At 44.1% G+C, this 21,065-nt stretch overlaps 1 protein-coding gene across 5 annotated transcripts in view; it reads left to right on the top strand.

The window, feature by feature from the left end:
• LOC138960234 (neurogenic locus notch homolog protein 1-like) overlaps window positions 1-21,065 on the top strand; it is a 75,468-nt gene that overhangs the window by 48,997 nt on the left and 5,406 nt on the right. For all 5 annotated transcript variants that reach the window (XM_070332030.1, XM_070332032.1, XM_070332031.1 and 2 more), the window contains 11 exons: window positions 11,466-11,579; window positions 12,027-12,140; window positions 13,060-13,173; window positions 13,560-13,673; window positions 14,471-14,611; window positions 15,112-15,252; window positions 16,468-16,608; window positions 17,909-18,049; window positions 19,431-19,577; window positions 20,064-20,166; window positions 20,641-20,692. In XM_070332030.1, the coding sequence (XP_070188131.1) occupies window positions 11,466-11,579; window positions 12,027-12,140; window positions 13,060-13,173; window positions 13,560-13,673; window positions 14,471-14,611; window positions 15,112-15,252; window positions 16,468-16,608; window positions 17,909-18,049; window positions 19,431-19,577; window positions 20,064-20,166; window positions 20,641-20,692 (1,322 nt within the window). The remainder of the gene's footprint in view (window positions 1-11,465; window positions 11,580-12,026; window positions 12,141-13,059; window positions 13,174-13,559; window positions 13,674-14,470; window positions 14,612-15,111; window positions 15,253-16,467; window positions 16,609-17,908; window positions 18,050-19,430; window positions 19,578-20,063; window positions 20,167-20,640; window positions 20,693-21,065) is intronic.

Genomic DNA, 21,065 nt, shown 5'->3' with positions numbered 1-21,065 from the left:
CATTAATCGGCTTATTTTTTGTGTGTTACAGATGCTTTATATGAATTGGGATAAGATATGTAATTTAATTGGGGGGGGGGGGGGGTCTTAAAAGGGGGGTTCCAGTCTGTAGCAATGTGATACAATTGCCAAGTAAGTGAGATCTGATGAAATATGCACAGATACAGGAGGATGCGCTTTCACATATTCACACACACACACACACACACACACACACACACACACACACACACACACACACACACACTTCCTGTACAGACAAATTTACACACAAGTGAAACACAGCGCAAGGTCTCAGCTGGCTAAGGACACTCAGGCCATGTTTGGCCTGTCTAGTGCTGCTGATGAAGATGACGAGCACGACTGTGCACACAAGGACTTCCGAAAAAAGAGGTTGAAACAGGATCCAGATGATCTACAGAAACTCATCAACTTGTTTCAGACATTCAACCCCTTTGCTCACCCATCACCAGACCTGATTTCACTCACAACTTGTGGCGTTGCAAGTGATGTTGTGAAACATGACTTGCTAACAGCAGAGGAAACAGGAAAGTCATCTCAGAGTTTGTGCAGAAAAGATTTGTCCTGAAAGAGACTCTTTTCCATGACAGAATCAAAACCAAGAAACTCTGCACCTTGGAGAGCATGTACACACTTCAAGTCAACACTGGAAAGGAGAAAACTGTTGCCCTCAGAGCCGACAGGGACTTGTTCAGACGTGTGATAACAGCTATGGAAGCAGGACGGGATGTTGACATCAACAAGATGTTGGAACGAGAGCTTTGTGGAGTGCCTCTCTCGCTAGCAAGTGCTGACTGCAGATTGCGACTGCCAAGAAACAAAGCTGATTTGGCCAAAATACTTCAGCAAAATTTGCCACAGAATGCTGCTCCAGCTCCAAGCACAACCTGCACCATAGTTGATGGGATGGCGATGATACAAGTCTTGGGGAATCGGATGGGAGCAAAGACTTTAGGAGAGTGGAGTGACAATGTTGTAGAACACGTTGACAAGTACTTCTCACACTCCTGCACCAGAGTTGACTTGGTCTTTGACAGGCACATCAAACAAACAATCAAATCGACGACTCGAGGCAAGAGAACGGACGGCAAGAAAGGGATAAGAAGGAATGTACTGTCACGCACTCAAGCTCTAGGCAAATGGGACAGATTCATACTATTGGAGGAGAACAAGGCCAGCTTGGCCAACTTCCTTTGCGAAGAGCTGGCAAAGAATTTCAGGAATGAGCCTGGAAAAGAGCTGGTGCTGAGCGGTGGCTTTTCTGATGCCGAAAAGGTCTGGTCGTCATCTGACAGAGATGTCACACATCTGTCATCTGCTGAGCATGAAGAGGCAGATACCAGAATGCTTCTTCATGCCAAAGAAGCAAGAGAACAAGGATATCCACAAGTAGTCATCGTCAGCCGTGACACTGATGTTCTCGTTCTACTTGTCGCTCACCAACCACAGCTCAGTATCTTTGTGTGGATGCAAACAGGAACACCCCGGAAGAAGCACTTTGTGCCTGTGCATCAAATTAACATCACTGACCAACAAAGAGAATCATTGCTGGCATTCCATGCAATCACAGGTTCTGACAGCACCAGCCAGTTTACTGGCATTGGGAAGAAATCTGCATGGAATGTTTTCCTCGACAATCCCCATCTTCTCCAAAGACTTGGCATGGAAGACTTTCCTGATGAGGAAGTGCTCATGGATGCAGAATCATTTGTGTGCAAACTCTACAACCCGAACACCCAGCACACGTCCACACAGCCGCTGCGATGCGACGTGTTCCACAGCGTGAAGAAAACGCTTGAGAACTTCCCCCCCCCCCCACACACAAGATGCTTTGAACCTACACATCAAGAAATCTCACTACCAGGCACTTGTGTGGAGGCGGGCTCTGGAAACTAAGCCACACCTACCGGCTGTTGTCAACAGTGGATGGAAGCTGGTCACGAAGGAGACTGGCGACGTGATTGAGCCCATCCTGCTGAGTCGTGCACCCACAACTGACACAAGACAACGTTTTCTCGAGCTCATAGATTGTGGCTGCACATCTTGTTCTACAAGACGCTGCAGATGTTGGTCCAGTGGACAGGGATGCACAAGAGCATGCCGATGCAAAGACTGCAGAAACCCACACACTTTGGCAGGGCTACGCAACTAAGCCTTGAAATACCACTTTGTGCCTGAGAAACTATTGTTCTGTTTCCATGGAGGCATGTAGCCTGTCATACTCAGTGATCCAGAAGCGACAAATCGTTTCTTATAATGTTACATACCCATTATTGTGCCATCATTACATGTTCATTGCTAAAAAGGGAAGACCTAACGAGTGTAATGCATAAACGTTTGTGCATCATGTTGTACTATGGTATTTGACATTGTTCTTGTGTATTGAAGAGTCAGAGTTGTTGTGTACTGAAAGTGCATAATTAGCATGATAATTATGCTATATAGTATCATTGGTGTTTCAGAAGTATTACAATTTTCAGTTTATATCATCACCCAATGTTTGTATTTTCTTGTCATCATTGATTTCAATTTGTTGTTCTCCAAAGCAATATGGAGTAAACTCTTGGACGCTGATATGGCATTGTCTAAGATAGCAAATTCAGAAAGATAATACTTACTAAATTCGTACATCGCACAGAGCTATTTTGTCACATATTTAATTTTTGTAAGGAAATGTGAATGTTAGGGTTATTTTTTATGCCACCATTGACTTTGTCATCATGCAAAACATAGGAATTGACTCCATGTTTTTGAGTTATCCCAAATATAAGCTGAGATATGAAGAAAAATGTAGATTGTGGCGGCCATTTTGAAAAGTGTCATGGCGGCCATAATATCCAAATTCAGAATGTCCACCTACTTAGATCATGTTTATTCTTGCATATTTGAATTCTTCATGTCAATATACATATATGTAGCCCTTTAGTTTGTCACTTTAGTCCATATAACACGTGAGATATGGCCCGCATAAGATTTTCAGGCGGCCATTTTGAAAAGTGTCATGGCGGCCAAACAAACCAAATTCAGAATGTCCACCTACCTAGACTACACTACTCCACGTCCAGACTCTCCATTGAGACCAGGTGGATGCTTGTAACCCTCAACGTTTAGCGTCCCATTTTTTTGGCAAGCTACAGATTTCAGCTACCCGACTATTTTGTATCGCACGAGTTTTACAGTGGAGGTTTCTGCTGTCATAGCTAGGGCTGACGGTTTTTCGCTGACAGCGCACACGGGATTTTCACGGATTGAGTTTCTCGTGTCTTTTTCTGCTTGGGAGGCAGAATTGTGTATAGCTGGACTGGGTTTTGGGACAAGGTCAGTCACGTGTATTTGGCTAGGTGGTCTGTCAGAGACTCAAGGACGGCACACTTGACACCCAGCGGCAGAAGGGGAAGGATCGTATACACAGTTTCTAGAGTATGATGGTTTTTCACCGAGTATTATATTCGGCACTCTAGGGGAACTTCCACTAGTTTTTCCTTTCTCCCTGCCACGTATTTTGCTGAGGACAAGTCGTCAACTTTCCTTCGTCGGCGATGGCTTTCGCATAAGGATTCGACAAGGGGTTCTGGACGGTTTTGGTCACTGTTGACGAACAGAGGCTGGTCCAGGGAGGAAGCGGACTTTGCTTCCATTGAGAGTACAATCATAGGCTTTTGAGGTAATAAATCATTATTTAACGCTGTTGATGAGTCTGTGTTGTGGAATGAAATACTCTCTGTTGTTCTTTCCAGGTTAGCGCATAATTTACTCTCTGTGACGCTAAAATACTAATCTGTATATGGTTTTTGCAGATAGGGAGAGAAGGACGGAAAATGACTGTTTTGTTGTTGTAAAAAGTCCATTTTGTGCAGGCCCACGTGCTCGATGAGATATTTAAAGATGACATGTTTTAAGGTGGTGGGTGAGGGGTAGCTGACATGTTTAGTGCACCGATGCTTTCTGTTTGCAGCCTTCGTTTCGTTTCGCTTCGTTCGCCTCGCTTCGTTACGTTCCTGTAACATCTGCACGGCTGACTCTGGCGGGAACTGTTGAGGCTACGCTAACCAGGAGACCGGCTAACCAGGAGACCGGCTAACCAGCGGACCGGCTAACCGGCAGCGGACCGGCTAACCAGCGAACCGACTAACCAGCATACCGGCTAAGCAGCAGCAGCAGAGATAAAGCTAAGTGCACCATGTCGTACGCACCCCGTTGACCACCGTTGTCTTTTCGTATCTATGATTTCATTGGAGTAGTGACAACGTGGGGTGTGTGACACCTGCACGAACTAGGGCTTTTCGGACAGAACATTCTCATTTAACTATATTTACACGGGTTCAGCGTGTTCCTATAATTTTCTACATACTACTGGCATTTTGTCAGTGAACACTGGTTTTTTACGTGTTGAGAACGTAAAAGGAACATATTTTGAGTGAAGGCTCGAGGGAGGTGGAGAGTTTATACATAAACAGGCGTCTGAAACTTATACTTTTGTTGACTCTATTTAATTGTATGACTGCGAGAGTGGATCGTGGTGTGGTTAGTTAATTAGTAGTAATTAACCGGTTCATAATCACCTTGAGTGATATATTGAAACGTGACACATGGGGGCCAAGCCGGGATTTACTCAGTTAATTTCTGACTGATAAAGACCCACCAATTAAGGATAACTAAGAGCAGATAATCTCGTCAGTGCTCGACTTATTTTCTGCTTGGTGCTACCCTTTTTTTGTATAGTTTTGATCATATACCACACCTTAAGCGATTCACATCTTGCAGGAAATGTAAATTGTAATTTGTGAGTTATTGTATGCGCTAACTGTGATTACTTCCCTTTCCTTTGTTTGTGAATCTTTGTTGTTGTACGTTCAGAGTTTTCCGTTGCAGAGAGCTGAGCGGGGTTAACGGATTTGTTGTTCGTTTTACTCAGTTTTCTCTACATTGTTGTTTCGCATTCTGTAACAGGTTACATTTCTACCGTCTTGTTTTACTTGGATTTTTCTCCATATTTTGACTTTGTTGGAATTTTGGGGGGGAAGGGTCCGAGGACTTCTGTCCTAACCAAGGCTGTGGGAGACACTCTGTTTCACCGCAAAAAGCAGCCGATAAAGTAGGCCACGGCTGTGGGAAACACTTTGTTTCACCGCAAAAAGCAGCCATAAAGTAGGCTACGCGATTTGTTCTACACCGTTTGGATTTTTCTTCTGCATTTTCTGGTTGCTGGATTTTTGTATCCACCGCTTTCATCACCGCGTGTTCTAGCTATAGCTGCGTTAGACTTATTTTGGTAATAAAGCTTTGCTAAAACTAACCATGGCTACAGGGGGATCTCCTACGAGGAGAATAACTTTCGAGACTCCTGGGAGCGAGCAACCGACTGAGCGAGACGCACGCGTTAGAGCCCGAAGCGTTCTAAAACGCTTAGAAGTAGAACGGAAGGAAGAATTTGAGCGACTGACAAGAAAAGAAGAACGTGACAGACAGGAAAAGAAAGACGAACTTGACAGACAAGAAAGGGAACGACAGGCAGAACGAGACAGACAGGAAAGGAAAGACGAACTTGACAGACAAGAAAGAGAACGAGACAGACAAGAAAAGAAAGACGAGCTTGAGAGACAGGAACGACAGGCCGAGCGTGACAGACAGGAACGGAAAGAGAAAGAGCAGGCGGATCGCGATCTCCAGCTAGAGCTAGCTAGGCTACAGGCCGAGAAGGGTACGCTTACTCAGGCTAGCGCGCCGACGTTTGTTGCCGACCGTACGAGACTGCCGACGTTCGACGATGACAAGGACGAGCTCGACGATTTTTTACGCCGGTTTGAGCGCATTGCATCTGACCAGAAGTGGGAAGAGGCCACGTGGGCTAGCCGCCTTAGCACCTGCTTAAAAGGACGCGCATTACAGCTCTACAATGCTTTGGATGACGACGAGGCGAGAGACTATCAGGCACTTAAGAAGGCGTTACTCCAGCGCTTTAACCTGACTGCTGAAGCCTACAGACGACGTCTGCGTAACAGCAAGAGACTGAGCGGCGAGCTGAGTCATCAGTTTGTGGCACGCCTTAATCTCTACCTGCGGCGCTGGGTGGAGATGGCCGAAAAGGACTGGACCGTCAACGACCTTGCCGACCTCATTGTCATGGAACAACTGATGTCCAGCCTGCGACCTGAGGTGGTGACCTTCGTGCAGGAACACCAGCCAAAGACTACTCAGGAGGCAGCCGACTGGATCAGAGTGCACGAGGACGCCCAGGCGATCTCCGGCAAATCTTCAGGCTCACGGCCAGGAAAATCGGGAAATTCGGGTTCTTCAGGACCCAAGGACGGGAAGGACGATCAGGGACACAAGGGATCGAGTTCCAGATCTGACATCCAGTGTTACTACTGCAACAAGCGGGGCCACGTGAAGAAGGACTGCCACAGGAGACAGGCTGACCAGAAGGGCGTTCACTTTGTTGGCAGTGAGGAGTTAAGGGACGTCACGAGCTCATGCACCATTCCACAACTCTGCGTTCCGTGCTCCAGGAAACATTTCCAGCCCCACTGCAACGTCTACGTTAACGGAGTGAAGGGCGAAGGTCTGCGGGACACAGGGGCAGACATGATAGTGGTTCGGGCGAGTCTAGTTCCAGCTATGGCCTACACAGGAGACAGCATCAGGGTGAGAATGGCCGAGGCATCTCACGCTTACGACTTGAACACGGCAGTGATCAAGGTCGTAACCCCGTTGTTCACGGGGACCATTGTGGCCGTCGTCATGGACGATCCTCCATGCGACCTGCTCATTGGAAACCGGGTCCAGTTTGTGGACGGCGTCACCAGGGAGGTTCCCGTTTATCGGGCTCCCGACGTCATTTCAGTGCTCACGCGGGCACAGGCGGAGCGAGAGGACAAACCTCTCAAACCCCTACCTGCTGCACGAGCTGCCCTGGGGAACGTGACCCCCGCGCTTCTCGCGAAGGCTCAGGATTCTGACCCGACCTTAGCTACTCCTCGGGAGCATGCGAAGTCGGGGAAGGTGAAGCTGAGCGGGAAGCATGGGAGGTCAAGGTTCCTCAGGGACAAGAAGTTGCTCTACCGTGAGTTCAGCAACCAAGAAGGTACATTCAAACAGGTTGTCGTGCCTCGCGAGTTTCGCGAGGGTGTCATGGCAACGGCACACGACTCGATTCTGGGAGGTCATCTTGGTACCAAGAAGACCACGGATCGTGTCTGGCGCCACTTTTACTGGCCAGGCATCTGCACGGATGTCCGACGTTTCTGTGCGTCCTGCGATAAGTGCCAGAAGGTGGTTGCCAAAGGAAGGGTGAGGAAGGTCCCCTTGGAGAAGATGCCGCTCATCGACGAACCCTTTCGTCGGGTGGCAGTGGACATCATCGGGCCCATCTTGCCTGCGTCTGAGGACGGAAACAGATACATTTTGACCATGGTGGACTACGCTACTCGATACCCAGAGGCGATCCCTCTGAAATCGATTGAAGCCACGCGAGTAGCTGAGGCTCTGGTTACTATGTGGTCCCGGCTGGGAATTCCATCAGAGGTACTCACCGACAGAGGCACGCAGTTCACGGGAGGAGTGATGGCGGAGGCAGCACGACTGCTATCACTGGAGCAGCACTTCACCACTCCTTACCATGCTCAGTGCAACGGACTGGTGGAAAGGTTCAATGGCACCTTGAAGACCATGCTGAGGAAACTAGCTCAGGAGAAGCCACGCACGTGGGACAGGTACATCCCAGCATTGCTTTTTGCATACCGCGAGGTTCCTCAGGAGAGCTTGGGCTTTTCCCCATTTGAGTTGTTGTACGGCAGACAGGTACGCGGTCCCATGGCTATCCTGCGTCAGGCTTGGACGGACGAAGAAGCCGACGAGGAGGTGCAGACGACAGCGACCTACATCGTAGAACTCAGGAACAGGATTGAAGAGACCTGCAAACTGGCTCAAGAGAACCTGGGAAGAGCAGCACAGCGTTACGCGCGAGGATTCGACCGCAAGGCACGGCCGCGCAGCTTCAAGATTGGAGAACGGGTGTTGCTACTTCTACCTGTCAAACACAACAAGCTACAACTGCAGTGGCAAGGACCTTTTGAGGTGACAGCGAAAGTGGGCCAGAACGACTACAGGATCGTCATGAACGGGAAAGCACGCCTGTACCACGCCAACCTGCTGCGCGCCTACATAGAAAGGACTGCCTACGGGGAAAAGGACAAAGTGACAGAAGCAGTTGCTGTCGTGATGGACGAGACAACGGAAGAACAGGGAGGAGGACGTGTACCAGTTTGTCCGCTGGAGGCTAGTGAAGATCACACGGACGTGCACATCTCACCTGATCTTGGGGACGACCAGCAGGCGGACCTGCAAGAGATCCTGAAGGATGCAGCACGGGTCCTTACAGACATACCACTTCAGACGCATCTAGAGGAGTTTACCTTCGACTTGCTGGAGAAACAGCCAGTGAGGACGAAGCAGTATCCCATGCCTCATGCCCAGAAGGAGGTGGTCAGGAAAGAAATCGCCGACATGACGAAGTTGGGCGTCATCGAGCCAGCGAACTCTCCCTACAGTTCACCAATTGTGCTTGTGAAGAAGGATGGACGCGTCAGGTTCTGTGTCGACTACCGGAAGCTGAACAAGATTACGGCGTTTGACGCGGAACCCATGCCTGATGTGGACTACCTCTTCAGTCACTTGGCCAAGGCCAAGTACTTTTCCAAACTGGACCTCACCAAGGGATACTGGCAAATTCCAGTTGCCGAGGAAGATCGCCCAAAGACTGCATTTACCACTCCATTCGGCCAGTTCCAGTGGACAGTCATGCCTTTTGGTCTACAGAATGCAGGTGCCGTCTTCACTCGCATGATGAGGAAACTTTTGGAACCATTGAAGCGCGAGGACATCAGCAGTTTCATCGACGATGTGCTGATCGCGACAGAGACATGGACTGAACATCTCGACGCCCTGCGCGACGTGTTCGGAAGGTTGAAGGACGGAAATCTGGGAGCTAAACCGTCCAAGTGCTACTTGGGATTTCGGGAATTGTCTTTCCTGGGTCATGTTGTCGGCGAGGGATTGCTCGTTCCAGAGGACGACAAGATCCAGAAGATTCGGGAGGCGGAGCCACCGCGCACGAAGAAAGAAGTCAGGTCTTTCCTGGGCCTAGCCAGCTTCTACAGACGCTTCATCCCGCACTTTGCCGAAATCGCACTACCACTGACCAACCTTACCAAGAAACTACAACCGACCGTTGTAGTGTGGACTGAGGAATGCAGCTCCGCATTCAACACCCTGAAGAGGCGACTCACCAGTCAGCCTATTCTCCGACTACCAGACCTGAACAAGGACTTCGTGCTGAGGACAGACGCTTCAGGAAAAGGACTTGGGGCAGTGTTGCTTCAGGAGACAGAGGGGTTTTTGCACCCTGTTTGTTTCGCCAGCCGTAAGCTGACCTCGGCCGAGGCAGCGTATGCAACGGTTGAACGCGAGTGTCTCGCCATTGTCTGGGGCATCCAGAAGTTCGAAGCGTACCTGTACGGACGACCTTTCTGTCTGGAGACGGACCATCAACCTCTGCAATATCTTCAGGTTGCAAGGTTGGCAAACGCCAGACTTATGCGCTGGGCGTTGATTCTCCAACCGTACCAATTCACGGTACGCGTCATACCGGGCGCCAACAATGTTGGAGCTGACTTTCTCTCTCGGGCTGGAGAGGAGAACATGACTGTGAGCGAAACCGAGGTTTCGTCTTGAAGAGGGGAGGTGTGTCACGATCGGGTGACAGAGACCAAGAAAGTGTCACTCAGTGGAGTGCCTGTTCTTGGTCGTGTATGATAGAAAGCGCCTGTGCGTGATATTGGGTTACAGCAGAGTTTGCTGACGGTGCTCTACGAGCACGGATGTTTTGTATCGCACGAGTTTTACAGTGGAGGTTTCTGCTGTCATAGCTAGGGCTGACGGTTTTTCGCTGACAGCGCACACGGGATTTTCACGGATTGAGTTTCTCGTGTCTTTTTCTGCTTGGGAGGCAGAATTGTGTATAGCTGGACTGGGTTTTGGGACAAGGTCAGTCACGTGTATTTGGCTAGGTGGTCTGTCAGAGACTCAAGGACGGCACACTTGACACCCAGCGGCAGAAGGGGAAGGATCGTATACACAGTTTCTAGAGTATGATGGTTTTTCACCGAGTATTATATTCGGCACTCTAGGGGAACTTCCACTAGTTTTTCCTTTCTCCCTGCCACGTATTTTGCTGAGGACAAGTCGTCAACTTTCCTTCGTCGGCGATGGCTTTCGCATAAGGATTCGACAAGGGGTTCTGGACGGTTTTGGTCACTGTTGACGAACAGAGGCTGGTCCAGGGAGGAAGCGGACTTTGCTTCCATTGAGAGTACAATCATAGGCTTTTGAGGTAATAAATCATTATTTAACGCTGTTGATGAGTCTGTGTTGTGGAATGAAATACTCTCTGTTGTTCTTTCCAGGTTAGCGCATAATTTACTCTCTGTGACGCTAAAATACTAATCTGTATATGGTTTTTGCAGATAGGGAGAGAAGGACGGAAAATGACTGTTTTGTTGTTGTAAAAAGTCCATTTTGTGCAGGCCCACGTGCTCGATGAGATATTTAAAGATGACATGTTTTAAGGTGGTGGGTGAGGGGTAGCTGACATGTTTAGTGCACCGATGCTTTCTGTTTGCAGCCTTCGTTTCGTTTCGCTTCGTTCGCCTCGCTTCGTTACGTTCCTGTAACATCTGCACGGCTGACTCTGGCGGGAACTGTTGAGGCTACGCTAACCAGGAGACCGGCTAACCAGGAGACCGGCTAACCAGCGGACCGGCTAACCGGCAGCGGACCGGCTAACCAGCGAACCGACTAACCAGCATACCGGCTAAGCAGCAGCAGCAGAGATAAAGCTAAGTGCACCATGTCGTACGCACCCCGTTGACCACCGTTGTCTTTTCGTATCTATGATTTCATTGGAGTAGTGACAACGTGGGGTGTGTGACACCTGCACGAACTAGGGCTTTTCGGACAGAACATTCTCATTTAACTATATTTACACGGGTTCAGCGTGTTCCTATAATTTTCTACATACTACTGGCATTTTGTCAGTGAACACTGGTTTTTTACGTGTTGAGAACGTAAAAGGAACATATTTTGAGTGAAGGCTCGAGGGAGGTGGAGAGTTTATACATAAACAGGCGTCTGAAACTTATACTTTTGTTGACTCTATTTAATTGTATGACTGCGAGAGTGGATCGTGGTGTGGTTAGTTAATTAGTAGTAATTAACCGGTTCATAATCACCTTGAGTGATATATTGAAACGTGACATTTTGTCTATTACCAAAGTTTTAATAACTTTCATTTCTTGTTTTTTAAAAATTCAAACCGTTAAGGTGCCTTTTACTAGCAAATCATTTCAAGTGATTCAATGTTTCCATTAGTGGCAATTTCGTTTCAGATATAAATGAGTGTTTAAGCATCCCGTGTCAGAACGGAGGCAGGTGTATAGATGAGGTCAACGATTTTACCTGTGTCTGTACTCCCGGATTCTCAGGTGTCGTCTGCCAGACAGGTAAAAGGCAATGCGACCTAGAACTATATTTCGGTAAAGGGAACATATTAGAAAACATATTCATTGTATTAATAAAGTGAGTTGAACACCAACATCGTCAGCGTCAGTGTAAAGTATTAGCGTATATTTCCTCACAGAAAGATTTGAAATTGAATTGAAAATATGGTTATGTGAAAGTGTCAGTAGAGCCCAGACGTTTTGTGGGGCACATTTATTTTTTTGTCGTGTAGTGGATGTATATATATACCTTCTTTTTTTTTTACGATAGTGGTGCTGTTGTCGTGTCAACTATTTTGTTCTGCTATTTTGCTTAACCTTAATCTTGGTATATGTAAAAGTCAGACATAAAATCGTCCATAATATACTTTTAATAAATCGTTTCTCTGCTGTATTATTTATTGTTTTAATTTGTGTGCCGAATTACATTACAGTGTTATTTTTTTCTAGACTTTGATGAGTGTGCAAGTGCCCCCTGTCAAAACGGTGGTTTCTGTATAGACCGGGCCAACAGTTACCTGTGTCAGTGTGCACCTGGCTACTCAGGCTCTCAGTGCCAAACAGGTAAGGGGTAATGTGTAGAGGAGTACAAAGTACAGGGGGTACAAAACCGCGGGTTTTAATCATGTGACAGGGGAGGCTACCGCTCCTTTCACAGCAGACTCTGCACCCGAGTTGTTGGTCTTTAAGTCAACACCGGTGGATTGTAGAATTCTGTTTGTGATGTGGTCTGGTGGTTTCCGATTGTCTGTATGTTCATGGAAACCTTCGGGTTTGCATAACAGTTTTTATAGGGCTAAGAAATTAGCCCTAACATTTTCAATCCTGTTTGATTGCACTTCGCCTCCCGAGGTGATCGTAGTGTTACGGCACTCGGTTACAATCAAGTAAAATATGTACAAGCGGACATTTTCATTATTGAATCTGAATGATAAAGAAGTGTCAATCGTTTTCAGACCGGTTGGATACTGAAAGGAATTGGGTTTTTTAAACATATTAAAAATAATACTCTTTGTAGCTATGACTAGCTGTTTCCAAGACTTTATTTGATGCTGCGACAAGGAACTGTATCTGTGATTGAGGTGGTATCCAGTATTTTCGAACAAGTCTCAGCGGCAACAGAAACAAAGCAACACTTTTCAGTGTGAATAATGACAAACACCAGAAAATCATCAATGTGCATCTTATTAAGTTTGTTTGTTTGTTTGCTTAACGCCCAGGGCGGTGCTGCTTTGACATATAACGTGCGCCACACACAAGACAGAAGTCGCAGCACAGGCTTCATGTCCGATCACGGGGCGGACGCCTTACCACTAGGCCACCGTGCCGGTATCTCATTAAGTGTTAAAGTCTCATTCGTAACATACTCAAACAACGTGTTTTCCAGTTTTACATTTAACATTCAACGTATTCCAACAGGCTGATGAATATAATATTTTCGGGAGTGTTTTGTTCGTCTTCTACTAAATATTCTTGTCCACAGACATAGGCGAGTGTTTGGACGCCATATGTCAGAACGGGGGTACCTGTGTAGATCGAGTCAACGGTTACCTGTGTCAGTGTGTGGCTGGTTACACAGGTCCACAGTGTCAGACAGGTAAGGTGGCATTGTGTACTTTGGATATATAAAATATGCGGTTTACGAGCACATTCGATCAGACATTAGTTTGGCAACTACAGTTTGGTGTGTGCATACCTACGATTCACATAGCAATTGGTCACATGTGTGTGTGTGTGTGTGTGTGTGTGTGTGTGTGTGTGTGTGTGTGTGTGTGTGTGTGTGCGTGCGTGCGTGCGTGTGTGTGTGTGTCTGTGTGTGTGTGTGTGTGAGTGTGTGTGTGTGTGCGTGTGTGTGTGCGTGTATGTATATGTGTGTGTGTGTGTGTGTGTGTGTGCGTGTGTGTGTGTGTGTGTGTGTGTGTGTGTGTGTGTGTGTGTTTAAATTTTATTGGAATGCTCGTGTAAGACAATCGTTATTTTCAGAAATCAATGAGTGTTTAAGCAGACCATGTCAGAACGGAGGCAGGTGTTTTGATGACGTCAACTCCTACACCTGTTTCTGTGACCCAGGATACTCAGGTGTTAACTGTGGTGAAGGTAAAAACAGTTATCAATCAATCAATCAATATGAGGCTTATATCGCGCGTATTCTGTGGGTATAGTTCTAAGCGCAGGGATTTTTTTTTAATTCTTTATTTTTTATGCAATTTATATCGCGCACATATTCTCAAGGCGCAGGGATTTATTTATGCCGTGTGAGATGGAATTTTTTTTACACAATACATCACGCATTCACATCGGCCAGCAGATGGCAGCCATTTCGGCGCATATCCTACTTTTCACGGCCTAATATTCCAAGTCACACGGGTATTTTGGTGGACATTTTTATCAGTTATATACAAATTCAATTTCACCTCAACTCTTACACTTGACTATAACCTCCGGGGAACCAAGGTGTGAGCTGCACAAACTTAGGCAAAACTGCTGATACACTTATTTTTTTCAAGTAGAGACAAAATATTGTTTTCAACCATTACTGTCACGCCGCCAGTTGCAGAAGTACAGGATTAGGCTGTGTTAATTAAAGAACTCCATATAGGCACTCTATTTTATTCAATGTATGCTTTATAAAATGTGCCTCACGAAAAGTGGTATTAATTTGTACAAATAGGAAAACGAGTATACCTTTAAAAAAAAAGTTAATTCAGTTTATACAATCACATGTTGTGTTCATGTGACAGCAATTCCCAGTGTTTCTTGTTTTCTCCGTAATGTGTATGCTAGCCAGGCTAATGAGTTTAGGTTGCAACTCGAACATTGAAAATAGATGGTAGTACTTACACGCAATTAGTATTTCCATGTTCATTAATTACAAATGATTTTTGATCGCACAGAATGCAAGCCCGGTTTGTTCGGAGATAAATGCGGCCGAACGTGCAGCGGCAATTGTCAAGAGGGACAACCCTGTGACACAGTATCAGGGGAGTGCACTCAAGGATGCAGTCCCGGCTGGTTTGGAACTTTTTGCGATCAAGGTAAATAAGTTAGGTCTGGTGTACGTACTTTGTGCGGTGCTTCCGTTTAAAAACAACAGAAAAGGAAAGACTTCTTGAGTATTCACGTTCAAATTGAAACAAGCTATGTTTGCACTCTCTGCTTAGTTTTGGTCTTTGTCCCAAAAAAGTGGTTCATAAGTTGCTATATACAGACATCTTTTTTCTAACTTTTTTCTAAATACATAAAGCCATCACCAAGTCTTGTTATTCAAACGTGTTGTCGTATATCAGGCTTCTTTTGTAAATTTGACCCTTTTTTTGCATTCAAGATTACGTTTAATGGGTTCACGTGACAGCGGTTCAAATGAGGTTACACCTACAGGGCGTTCCGAACCGACGAAGAAACTCCCAAGTTCAAAATTACAAAAACGACAATAATGTATTATGATAGCAAAACGGAACACCTTTTGCACACAAATATACCTGTTAATTCACATAATATGTCTCTGTCACGAGCGCCAATTTGTTCCTTGTATCAGAATGTCCTGATGAGACATTTGGCCAAGGCTGCCTTCAGACGTGCACGATCCATTGCAAAGGGGAACAACCTTGCGACAAGGTAACAGGGGAGTGCACTCAGGGGTGTGACCCTGGCTGGTTGGGGACATCCTGTGATCAAGGTAGGAATCTCATTATTTGATTTTTGTAATCTATTAATCACAGTCGAAGCTGTCTATAACAACCACGCGAAGGACTGCCATAAAGTGGTCTTTATGGACAGGTGGTCGTTATTAAAAGGTGTATTAAATAGTGGAAAACTCGCCGTGGATCCCTTGGGCTGGTCGTAATGGATATAGGTGGTCGTTATCAAGATGTGGTCGCTAGGGCAGGTATTTGTAAATACAGTGATACAGATTAGAATGTTGTGGAGTAATATTATTCAATAAACTAATTATGATATGCCTATTATATTTCAGATACAAATGATAACGTCACACAAAAAACCATAGAAACATGAAGCTTTGTGTAAAACTAAGTGTGTTCACTGTATTTCCTTCCATGGGAGGATAACGATACAGATCCGAGGATTTAGCCACAAGGGACATAAGACATAAGCCATAAGATAATGTATTGTCCAGACAATTAATTACAATGGATGGAAAAGTGTGGTTCATCTGCTCTTAAAACAACCAAAACAACATATGACAACAACCTTAAAAAACTAAAATAAGAACAATAAAACATACGAAGTAAGAACACCCAAAGTACTCCAGACAGGCACGTCCGCCACATCCATACTGCACACACACACACACACACACACACACACACACACACACACACACACACACACACACACACACACACACACACACACACACACACACACACACACACACACACACACACACACACACACACACACACACACACACACACACTCGCACGCACACTCTCGCGCACATGAGTTGCTGATAAGAGATAGTAACCAATGCATTGCACTTCTATCACAATCCTAAAACGTATAGATAATAACACTTTTGACCATAAATAAAAACAGTAAATGCGGCATCACAGAGGGTTTCACATTATTGTGATTACATACACAAGAGATCAGGGGCTGGCTATTCCACAGATATTGACATCATTAATCACCATGTGTATGATGTATATTATAGTAAAACTGGACGTGTGCTTCTTGTGTGAAATGAAAGTCTTTTCAAATAAGATGGAGCGCTATTTAAAGATCTGATAAACATAGGGAAGTAAGCACTATAAATGCACACGACATGTATGAAATTAAATTAAAATTCCACAATCTGATTGAGGAAAGTCTGTATTTTAACAAGTTGCCGTTGGAAACACACTCTTTAACGCAATTCCCTGTCTTCCAGAATGCCTTGGAGGGAGTTTCGGTAAGAATTGTGGTCAGACATGCAGTGGCCATTGTGAAGGAGGACAACCATGTGATGCTGTGACAGGGGGTTGTCTTCAAGGGTGCAGCGTCGGTTGGACTGGGCACTTCTGCAATGAAGGTGAGCTGTTTATGTGTTAGCATAGAACCCTTCCGGCACACTGATTTTAGGACTGCTATGTATACATTATTCCGGCATTTATTCTTTGATTCTCCTACCTTTAGGGGCATACTGTTACACTTCCAATAAGGCCAACAAAAAAATTTGTCTGTTTCTGGTCACCCGACCGACTCTAAATTTCGGCGCCGACCCTAAACTTTTTTTTTCCAAACTCAAAAATGTTTTTGTTTTTTTGGGGGTGGTAAAGGACAGGGTGAGAAAATGAACAACAAAAACGTGTGAAAACGAAAGTCCGCTGACGATTTGTAAATGTGTTGAGTGTCTTGTCTCTATGTATAGTGAATCCAGTCTCTTTGCGCGATTTTTAAAGTTAGTTTTATTGGTCTACATTTGGGGTAAAAAAAATAAAAAAATAAAAAAAAATCCCTACCTACCGACCCTATTTTTTTTAGCCATGTTACCAGAAACAGACAATTTTTTTTTGTTGGCCTAATGACAAAATCAGGAGAAAATGAAAACTTCTCATCTCAGACAGATTGTTTTAAACTGAAACGAACATATTACCCTACACGTACACTGATTTTAAGACTGCTATACATTACACTGACATTTACTCTTTGACTCTTTTTTTCTGGTGTATATTCTCCGGGGGTCCTTCACACTTTTTTGTATAAGCAAAATATTGAGAATAAAAGTCGTTTGTTCATTTCAATACTTCTTATTCTATTAGGTGCCAGGAAAATGTTTCTGCAAAATTAGTTTTGCTGTATATATTGTGAGCGCTTACGTCCTTTCTTGGTTATAGTTATAAGAAAAATGGTGTTTAAAACAAGACTCCTTGTGATGAGTGAAAATATTAAACCGTTAAACCTACCAGAAGTTACGAAATCGGGAGAAAATGGAAACTCGATCCTCATCTCAGACAGATTATTTTAAACTGAAACGAACCTATTTGTTAAACATGTTTTCATCAGCATATTATACACTGAAACAGACCGGGTCCTTGACAATGAAACTATCCATTGACGCCAACCTGTATTTTAAGTTTGGATGGATCGAACAGTGAATGCTAAGACGTGTGGCGTGAGAGCATTATGAGACAACCAACAAAACAGTATCCAAACTCGCAAAGCAAATCAATGAATAAGTAAATAAATAGATCAGTGAATAAGTGAATAAATAAATACATATGCAGATACATGAATGAGAAAAAAAGATTCCATGGTTGTGTTTTTCATTCACAATCTGCAGTCATGACACAGATCAGACAGTATGTTCTTGTCATATTAATGTTATACAGAATGCACAGCCGGAACATTTGGTGTAAACTGCTCAGAGATCTGCAAAGGGCACTGTAAAGGGGAGCAACCCTGTAACACAACTACAGGGGAATGCACTGAGGGTTGCAATCTTGGCTGGACAGGAACGTTCTGTGATAAAGGTGAGTTGTTTAAACATTGTGTCCTTCGATGATGCATGTGCACCATAAAAAAACTAATATGGATGCCCAATCTTTAAGCTACACGAGTATAGTGTTAACCTTAAAGGCAAGAAAGGTAAGTTGTTGGAACGTTGTTATTGACAAAATCACGTCACAGTCACAAATATGTCGACCCAGCGGTCTTTTAAGTGAACAGACAAACAAATATCACAATAAACTTATCTTGATGGAATTCAGTTTTCGCCCACTCGCCAGGAAGCCGACAACTTTACTTTCTTTTTATTTTATTCTGAAATTTGGAACGTTGGCAGTCTCTTTGTCGTAGGATTTATTGTATCCTTAAAGGCATAGTCCGTCAAGTATAAACGATTCGATTAACCATCTCAGACTTGCCCATGTATTGACATTGGAAAAGACCACCCCAAGCAACCACTTGGTAACATACCCACAAGCAACGGACTGTGTGCTTTCTGTGCAGTGAGACTGAGAGGATTGTCTTTGATGAAGTGAATTCTTAACCAACACTTGTGGCAATCTTTAAAATACATGAATCAAGACACAATATCACCCTGCACTGGAAGAAGTGAGGATGCTATGTTGATTTTTTGTATATGTCCAAATGGAGGTGTGAGCTTGTCCCATGCATAAGCCTGGATTGATCTGAGTTGGTCAGCCACACTGTTTTCCAAGGAAGGACTGTGCCTTTAATTATAAAACACCTAGGTATCATTAAAAAATCAAGATGAAATACACTAACGAAATTCTGTGATTGGTGATTTGGGCAAGAAGCAGTCTTTCTTTTGACAATTTAGAAGATCAGTATGTGTGTTGATGTTGGCACAATATCTTCTTTAAACCACGCTCACAATGTGGCGTGGGCAGGAAAATGGCCGCCGCGGCCAATCTCGGTTTTGATGTTGTCCTATGAATTCATACAACGAATTGCAGACCGTTACTATTCCATCGTGTTATCAACAAAAAAGTTAATGGGATTAAGAAAACTATTATTTGCATGGCCGTTTTGAAGCTTCCTCTTCTAACGATTACAATTCAGATAAAAAAAAGAAATACAAAAATAATAATCTCTGGCAGTTAAGCAAACAACGTTTACAAAGACAGATTGTCAAAGCAAAACCGTAAGCTAGACAAACAAAAACACCACAACAACGTTGTGTAGTGTCTCCTTTTTTCTGTATTGTCAAAAATACATTTGAAAAACAAACATTAACCTCCTCACAAAAATGTGTTTAGTTAGTTGTTGCATTTTTCATTTCTTATAATTATGCTGGTGCATGCTTTTTTATGTTTTTTTATTTCGGTTAGTTTTGGATGATTCTGTTAAATGCTTTTGAGTGTGAGTACTTTTTTCCTCAAAATACAGAATGCAGTGCCGGAACCTTTGGTTTCAACTGCAACCAGACATGTAAAGGTCGCTGTAAAGGGGAACAACCGTGTGACATAGTGTCAGGGGAGTGCATCGAAGGTTGTGAAAATGGATGGGGAATATCCCCGATCTGCGATGTTCAAAGTTTGTATTCAATTTACTTTACGAAAAAAATATTGTTGATGTAAATCGATTGACTGTCAAGTTGCTATCCTCTTCTATCAGTACAATTAATATACAAATGTGGAACTCTGACTCAATCCATCAATTGATCAGTCGATCCATCCTTACATCCATCAACCAATCAGAAAGATCATTAATTTATGAGAGAGAGAGAGAGAGAGAGAGAGAGAGAGAGAGAGAGAGAGAGAGAGAGAGAGAGAGAGAGAGAGAGAGAGAGAGAGAGAGAGAGAGAGAGAGAGAGAGAGAGATCATTCAATCTGTCAAACAACCAATCATTAAAACAATGTTTATAAGTGCAAATGAAATATTAAGAAAATATAATGAGCAAACACATAAGCATGCGAAAAGCGGAGTTGTCACCCTTGTTGCGAATTTAGAACATTGTCTTTTCTCACAACATCTTCAAGAAGGAATGTTAAATTTGTTGCTGTTTTTTTCCCCTCATAGTTTCGGAACCAGAGCCTGTGAAACCATTCCCCGTGGTTCCTGTCGTGTCTGGGATCACAGGTTTCCTGGCCCTGGTCGCTATCGTCGCCTTTGTTTCAATCTGGTTAGTTGGAATGAAAGATGTTCTTCATAGTGCAATAGTTGCAAAACAAAGATGTCCACGTGGTATGAGCCATATTTTGTCATTAATAGTTTCATTATAACTTTAAGTAGAATGAAATGGGAAGATCAGATTTTGTGTGTGAGTGTTATTTACTCATTTGTTTATTATTTCTTTAAACATTGATAATTATGGAACACGACATGAGACAAAAACAATAAAACACACATTTAATATTCAACGTACGAGAGAAAAGCTCGCCGACTGTTTACATAGCTAGCAATGTAGTTTGCTATGTGACTGCATTTCCTGGTGAATATAATAAATCACCTGTTTTTATGACAGGCTGTCTGTAACTTTCCTTTCTTTATGTATACCTTTGAATATTTTTTGGATATGTTCTTTTTAATTTTATTTTGCAACTGCTGTTCTTTGTGAATATGTACTGACACTTTTTCTCGATTCATGTCCTTTCAGTCTGTACCAGTACTCCCGTTCGCGGAAAGAAAGGATTGTTCAAGAATCTCAGGTAACTTAAATACAATACCCACAACAAAAATACAGTGGAACCCCCTTTTTAAGACCTCTTAATATCTGAGAAAACCAGGTCTTGAAAAGGAGGGAGTCTTAAAATGGGGGTAAATCTGCAGAGGTTATGAACAAAAAGTCTGAGAAAACAGGGTCTTAAAAAGGAGGGAGTCTTAAATTGGGGGGGTCTTAAAAAAGAGGGGTTCCACTGTATATATACACATATCAGTGTGCCTGTCGATCTACGTGTTAACGGGTGATTTACATATATATATATATATATGTAAAATTAGGCAAAAAGTATCATTCGGGGTTAAAGGATACTCATGGCAGCATATTGCTGACCTACGTTTGTATTAAAAATCGTGGTGAAA

The sequence above is a fragment of the Littorina saxatilis genome, linkage group LG2 (assembly GCF_037325665.1).
Source record: "Littorina saxatilis isolate snail1 linkage group LG2, US_GU_Lsax_2.0, whole genome shotgun sequence".
Lineage (NCBI taxonomy): Eukaryota > Metazoa > Mollusca > Gastropoda > Littorinimorpha > Littorinidae > Littorina > Littorina saxatilis.
This window is presented reverse-complemented; position numbering and strand designations above follow the sequence as displayed.